Source organism: Juglans microcarpa x Juglans regia, chromosome 6D (genome assembly GCF_004785595.1).
Source record: "Juglans microcarpa x Juglans regia isolate MS1-56 chromosome 6D, Jm3101_v1.0, whole genome shotgun sequence".
Lineage (NCBI taxonomy): Eukaryota > Viridiplantae > Streptophyta > Magnoliopsida > Fagales > Juglandaceae > Juglans > Juglans microcarpa x Juglans regia.
In genome coordinates, this window is record NC_054604.1 from 25,881,603 (window position 1) to 25,888,994 (window position 7,392).

At 34.0% G+C, this 7,392-nt stretch overlaps 1 protein-coding gene across 1 annotated transcript; it reads left to right on the top strand.

Annotated features, from left to right (window-relative positions):
* Positions 1–465: 465 nt before the first annotated feature.
* Positions 466–6,630, top strand: LOC121236066 (dolichyl-diphosphooligosaccharide--protein glycosyltransferase subunit DAD1-like). The gene is made up of 5 exons (XM_041132560.1): positions 466–709; positions 786–833; positions 4,027–4,114; positions 6,206–6,249; positions 6,408–6,630. Exons 1-5 carry the CDS (start codon positions 626–628, stop codon positions 6,489–6,491), a joined length of 348 nt encoding a protein of 115 aa, XP_040988494.1. The 5' UTR covers positions 466–625; the 3' UTR covers positions 6,492–6,630.
* The last annotated feature ends 762 nt before the right edge of the window (positions 6,631–7,392 follow it).

Consider the following 7,392-nt stretch of genomic DNA (forward strand, 5'->3'; position numbering starts at 1 on the left):
ACGGCTGATTTCGGTAATGAATCGTCGTGGAGCTGTCTGTGCAGTGGAGAAGGTTGGGGAAGAGTTTTAGTAGAGAAGAAGGTGGGTTTCGAAGGGGAATGGCCAAATGGGCGCTGTTTTGCTATTGAATGATTTAATCACCTGCAGACCAGTGTATTGCGCTACTCTCATTTTTCTTACGTGGACTCACCTGGTTGGAGGGCTGTTTTTTGCCCAAAAACAACTAGGCTGTTCCAAAGCGACTCTGCATTTCAAAACATTAAAATTTAAAAATTCATCTCATCTCATAATTATAATTTTTTTAAATTTTTACATAAAATATAATAAATAATTCAATTTTTTTAAATTTTAAAACAATAATAATATTAAAAATTAATATTCTAATAATATTTTATTTAACTTATTTAAAATCATTTTTAAATCCAAACCCAAAAAAAAAAAAACAAAACCATTTCATCCATTTTCTTTACGCTGAACAGCTATATGCTAGGCTCACAGATTCTTTGAATGACCATATTAACCTCGAGACTTGCTGGACGACACCTGAAACGGGTCAGCGACTGCTTTGGTTCCTATCTGTTTGAATTTGTAAGCAGTAGAACACAAGGAGGAGAAGGGTTTTGCGATGGCGAAGTCGACGAGCAAGGACGCCCAAGTCCTTTTCCACTCTCTCCGTTCTGCTTATGCGTCCACCCCCACTAATCTCAAAGTCTCTCTCTCGCTCGCTCGCTCACTTCATCTTTCTGAAAGTTAAGATTTTAACCCGGATTGTGTTCTCTCCGCAGATAATCGATCTCTACGCGGGTTTCGCCGTATTCACTGCTCTGATCCAGGTACTCTACGATTCAATATGTCCATGTATGTGCATGGAATTTTTTATATCTCCAAGGTCAATGCCCATGTATGTGTATGGAATTTTTTATATCTCCAAGGTCAATGCATCAGTAGTTGCGAACTGTTGAGTTTGTCGCATTCCTGTTAAAATGCAGGAAAAGGATATCAAGTTTGCGACTTATGTTTTGGTAGTTATGGTTATTACTTTTGCTTTTGTTCAAGCCAGTGAAAATTTTACTGGATCTAAGATCGGTTGTCGTATCAGTCGCAAGATCATGACCGATTATTCTCTTTTTCAAATCCAGGACAAGATCTTTCTTTCTTTCTTCTTTATCTATTTATTTATTTTTTTTGAGAAATTGGTCGGCTACAATAAGATCAACGGTATTCCACTCTTGTACAAAGAATGATTTATCCAAGGAGTGGGTATTGGCCCGCCTTGTCTGTATTGAGCTCTATGCAGTAGTCTCATTTTTTTCTGACAATCATTCCGTACGGAAAAATCTGCACGGGTAGTGATCATGGATCGGTGGATAATTTTAATCTACACCACTGCCTCCATCAGGGCATTCCTACAAATGTACAAAGCTGTTTTATTATTCATAAGTGCATTTTTAAAGATGCTCGAAGCCTCTTAATCATTTTCTGATCCTTCATCTTCGCTTTGTTGAGATTATCAAGCCTTCGTTCAATTGACTAGAGTATTAATTTGAATACTCCAACTTTCGAAGCCTCCTTTGATGCAAGGCTACAGATCACTTTTGGGAAGCTTAAAGCTCAATTGAAATTTCCAAGGTTTAGCAAGCAAAAATGCTTATAATTGTGATTGTGAGTTTGAAGATGTGCCAGATGCTTCGAACATTGTTGGACTCATCTTAACCTAGTTCTTCAATGTTGGGTTGGTTAATATGGTGAGAAGCCACCACTTGAGCATCACCCTTGCCAGGCCGACAATTTACCATGGGGGTTTCAGTTCTGTTAAGTTGTTTTGTTCTGATTATTACTTAATGCAGTGATGTTGAAACGCCTTACATGTGGGTTGATTTTATTTATGATTTTTAGAGGTTTGGATTCAATCGGCTTATACGAATATATATTTTATGTTCTCTTTAGTGACATGTTAATTTTGTTTAAGTTTTGTAAGTTGTAAAGAAAAATTGCATATCTTTTGTAACAACTCTTCCCGTGACATCTCTCATCTCAAAAGACAAAACATTTTTATCCAAGCCACTATCCCTACTTCATTTTTACAATCGAAATGAATAATGAGTTTCATGTCTCAAACCCATTCCCTCCCCTTGGGGAATAAGAAGTTCTGGTTCCATCTTTGACGACTAACCATGCTACTTCAAAGTATGAAGTTGGGGTCACTCACATCAATTGTCCTTGGATTTTGTATAGGATTGGATATACACTTGATATCATGAAGGACTATATGGGTAAGGCTTGGTTTGGATAGTGAGATGAGATGAGATGAGATGATCTGTGAATAAATAGTAGTGAAATGATTTGAGTTAATATGTTTTATGGGGTTTTGAGAAAAGAGAGAAAAAGTTGAATACAAATATTATAGAGTTAAAATATTATTAAAATATTATTTTTTAATATTATTTTTGTTTTGTTATTTGAAAAAATTGAATTATTTCTTGTGTTTTGTTTGGAAGTTTGAAAAAGTTGTAATGATTAGGTAATGATTAGATGAAAAAGTTGAAAGATTTGAAATTGAAAAGTGTTTGTGTTTGTGTTGTTTGGATATTGAGATGAGATGATATGGAATGAGTTGGGAGGATTTTGCTATTTAGATCAGGCCTAAGACTTAATTTTGTTCAGTGGGTGTCAAGGAATTATCCAAGGAAGGAGATAAAAGAGTGAAGCAACTCTTGAAAACAAAACCACAAGGTTTAATTGATCAAAGATAATAACAATCAATAACATGATTTCCATGGTCTGCAAACACTTACGTATACTAATCTCCACCTTTGCTCACCAAGCAATATAACTATATATTGATATGAAATAGGCTTTTCTTGTGGGCCCTGGCCCTTGCCAAGTTTGATATGCAGTTGACAGAAACTGTACCCGCCACACCCCTGAGGTGCACCCGAAGATACCTTGTTCGATTTTCTAACAATGAACTCCTTATCATAGTTGCATTCAGGGTGTTTGAACCCGACCTGACATCTTCTTGTGTGGTGAGGTGAAATTGATTCTCAGATAATTATCTTACCACCTTTTTCACAAAACCTTTTTAGTTTTGAAAATTACTATCTTTCTCCCGTGGAAAATTAGCTTTTTTGAATTTTTTGCTCGTTTCAAATCTTCAATATCTGTTGCTTGCGTAGTTTAAAATTTAAATTCTCACTTTCTACCCAATACAAACTTAGTCTATCCTTTTGCCATGTCTACATTGCTATTTTACATGTACTAGCACCTTTGTTATGATGCTTCTTTCCGAGGTTTAGGCTTTGGCTCATCTTCTTAGTGAACGTTTTTCTGATGATTTTAGTTTTCATAATACTTTCTTTATCGTTACCCAGCAGCTGAGCAATGTAAATGTTAGGAATAATAGTCAGCTTTGTTTCCACTTTTCACTTTTTCCTTCTTGTTTTTTTGTTTAAAAATAAATCTTAGTTGTTTGCCATTCCATTTCTAGATGGGTTTGAAATAGTTCCTCCATAATTCCTCAAGAAACGTTTTTGCTTGCTAAAGCTGGAAAGAGATATCATTCTGCACAAGGTCCACCATTGAGCCTTGCCTGATGTTGGGAAAAAGAGATATGACTGCCATGATTTAATTAATTATTATGAGTAGCTAGATACACTCAGATATGTTTTATATTGTTGTGGAAGATTATAGTCTTTTAGATTTCCTCGCTGCTCTCTTATTGATCAGCAATATCTGTCTATAACTGCTGTTACTTGTGGCTGGTGAAGCCTTTTTTTTTTTCACAGTCAAAGTCTACCAGAAAGAATCTGCCTCCAAAAATTAACATTAATTGTGGAAGGTTTTAGACTTTAGTCCTTGAAAATCAATCTCAACTGGGAATGTAGCCAGTTAGAGATTTGTTTTGTATTCCCCGTTTACTCCTTATTCTTTCCGCTGGAGTGAATGATAGGACATTGATGATTTTAACTGGTTCGAAATTTAACACGGTCCAGTTCTGACATTTTACCTCTATTTGCTACTAACCAGGTGGTTTACATGGCTATTGTTGGATCATTCCCATTCAACTCATTTCTTTCCGGCCTACTTTCTTGCATAGGGACAGCAGTTCTCGCTGGTAAGCAAAATATTTAGGCCTTGTTTGTTTTCACAATTATTCTCATCTCATCTCATCTAATCTAATCATTGCAACTTTCCCAAATTCCCACACAATATAGAGTAAACAATTCAACTTTTTCAAATCCCAAAACAAAAATAATATTAAAAAATAATATTTTAACAATATTTTATTTAACTTTCAATTTTTATCTCAACTCATCTCATTTGCAAAAGCAAATCAGGCCAATTTACTTGTTATTTTGTAAGGAGTGGATCACATAAAGAGGGAAGAAATTTCTTGCAATCCAGGCATCTGGACATCCCTGGTGAACCATAATTCATCTTCTTTTGAAACTACCATGCCCCCATATAATTTTAAATAGTGTGAATTAGTGTTATTGAAATATTTCTACTTTAATTTTTCCCAAGCCCGCTCCCCTTTTGTGCTCATTTATATTTCATGACATCCAATCTGCATAGTTTGTTGATTTGATAGTCCTAGAATTGGTCTGGTAATTCACTCTTAAAAACATAATTTTACTTATTAACAAAAAAACCACTCTTAAAAACATGGGTACGAAGTTCTATATGGAAAAAGGCTAAGCCAATGCTAATGATAAGTAATGACCTTCTAAGATATCCATGCGTAGGCTATGCACTTGTATATGTCTCGTATACTGGGCTCTTTCCTATTCTTATGATCAATAAAATCTAATCCCAAAAGATTGGCCCAAGTGGTGAAGGCCTTGATCTTGGAGTACCACTCCTTTGCAAGGTTTAACACCTCATGGGTGCAAATAATTTTTTGGAGCCACATCCCTTGGTAAAAAACCAACGATTTAACCAGTTCCGTGTAGGAAAACTTTTGAGAATGTGGTGCACGAGACTGAGATTTATTCTGCAGGGATGGGTCTGAAGGGCCACCTTGGAGAGTTTCTTCGACATAAAAAAAAAAATGATCAATAAAATCTTGTTTACTGATAAAAATACCTTTAGATATCTTGTCTAGAACCAAAAGATGTGGAACTAATCCTCTTGGATGCAAACAATTTTTAGGGGCCATCGGATTTGGGGAACTTTCCTTTAAATTATTCGAGGTGCACTTACGGGAAACTCTTTGTTGATTGCCTGTGCACCTCCGGGATTGGTCGAGGCTTTGTTTTCGGACACCCGGTGTCAATAAAAAAAAAAAACTAATCCCATAATCAAATGACTGGATGAAGGAACTGAAACTTTTTTTTTTTTTTATAAGTATTGTAGATGTATAAACCACATGACTGAAACTTTATTATTTTAATCGATATCTCAATTTGTTGATTATCTCAATAAACGATCCTTCTTATTGTCAAAAACCACGATAATAAGGATTTAAATGACAAAGACTGTTGGATGGTTTTTAACAAACTGAATTGATATTTTCTGTAGAGTTTGCAATCCTCATCTTTTATTATTGGAAGGGTTGGGAGAAATTTGATGTTTTCGTTAGAATTTGCAAACCACCAAGGTTAATATTCAAATAGAGCAATTTATGGGTGGAAGGAGATGGTGGGAAGAAGCACTATAAAGATTCAGAAACCGAAGTAATAGGAAATGGGGCAATGGCAACACAGTTCAAATAAGGTCCCGTTTGGTTGCAAGACTTAGTTGAGATCAATTCAGTTCATTCTAATTTTAAGTTGAGTCTAACTTCTAAACACCCAACTCTCAAATTATTAAATTCATCTCAATTCAAAATTTTTTTACACGTGAGATTTATAATTTTTTTCAACTCAACACATCTTTATATGTGAGATTCATGAACTTTTTTAATTTTTCATAAATATTATTAAACTCATCTTAACATCTAAATACATCCAAACTCATTTAAGATGAGTTTCACATAACGCACTCCACCTTTCTAATTAACTAATATTCATAAAGAATTTAACTCAACATTAACATTCAACTCAACATTAACATTCAAACGGAGCTTAAATGCAGAGAACTGTTCAGTGAAAAAATGTAAAATAGTAGAAATTTGGTAGTACACACATGGCAGTTTAGGGGACCCCCCCTCCCGGTAAAAAAAAAGAGAGCACGATTCCAATCTGATTATATTCCTTGACTGCAGTTTGCCTCCGCATCCAAGTGAACAAAGAAAACAAGGAATTCAAGGTAAACTTTTTCCCTCCTAGATAGTATTTTCTGTTGTGTTCCTCTTAGATGTGCAGGAAAGGAAACTTGAATGCAATCAATTTTTTGAATCTAAATTTAGTGTGCTTCGGTTATTGTTACAGTAATTTTTAATGCAACCTTTCTTTTTGAACTTGTAGGATTTAGCCCCAGAGCGTGCTTTTGCTGATTTTGTTCTCTGCAATTTGGTGCTCCATTTGGTTATTATGAATTTCCTCGGATAAATTGCCACCTTTGGTTGTTCTGTAATGTTGTTTCCTTAATTCCTTGAACTTATTATAATTAGGACACACTGTTAGTAACCTTCCAGTGACAGCAAATCTTTCTTGGTTTGTATCTCTGGAGCACACTATTTTTGAGATTGGAGATAAAAAAAAGAAGAAAAAGAAATAAATGATTATCACAGACAATGCTCTGCAGGCTCTACCAAGAAACAAACATCAATTGTTTTGTCCTTACTGAGCGTCTTCGGTTTCTTTTTTGTCAGTGTCATCCTGGTTTTTCAGGCTTTATTTGTGTATTTCGAGGACTTCCGTTTCTCTGTAGCACCTGCCTTTTCTGCTTTTAAAAAAAAAAAACTCCTTACAGTTTCTTTCCTTCGTATTTATAGGATGCTATCATTTTTTCAAACTCGCATTAAATTTATGTTTAAAAGTATTCGCCAAACACGTTTGTATGTAAAATAAAAAATCTTATTTTGATAAAAAATAAAACATCAGTTAAGGAATCGTTTTTTCTGTTTAGTGATTTGATTGATATTGATTGATTGATCAATCTTTCGTATAAGAAAGGGCAAAGAATTCGAGCCACATATTGATGATAAAGTTATTTGATTGATCTTGCAATTTAGCCAATGAATCGAAAAGATGTGGCTCTCGCTGGTAGCGTTGGCTCTAGTGTTTTTTAATGTATTTTTTTTAATTATTTTTATAGAAATTCTTTTTAATATTTTTAAATATTTAAAATAAATAAAATAAATTTAAAATATTATTAAAAAATACTTTTTTAATTATAAAGTAAAAAAATATTTCTTTAATCATTTTCATTTTACTTGATGATTAAGAAAGTATTTTTTAATGATATTATGAATTTTTTTATTTTTTTAAAATATTTAAAATTATTAAA

What these genes read in the sequence shown, in the direction of transcription:
- LOC121236066 (XM_041132560.1), top strand. Translation starts at nt 626, where the DNA reads ATGGCGAAGTCGACGAGCAAGGACGCCCAAGTCCTTTTCCACTCTCTC. An exon ending in TATTCACTGCTCTGATCCAG is followed by an intron (nt 834 to 4,026) that starts GTACTCTACGAT and finishes GCTACTAACCAG; the next exon opens with GTGGTTTACATGGCTATTGT. An exon ending in AAGAAAACAAGGAATTCAAG is followed by an intron (nt 6,250 to 6,407) that starts GTAAACTTTTTC and finishes TTGAACTTGTAG; the next exon opens with GATTTAGCCCCAGAGCGTGC.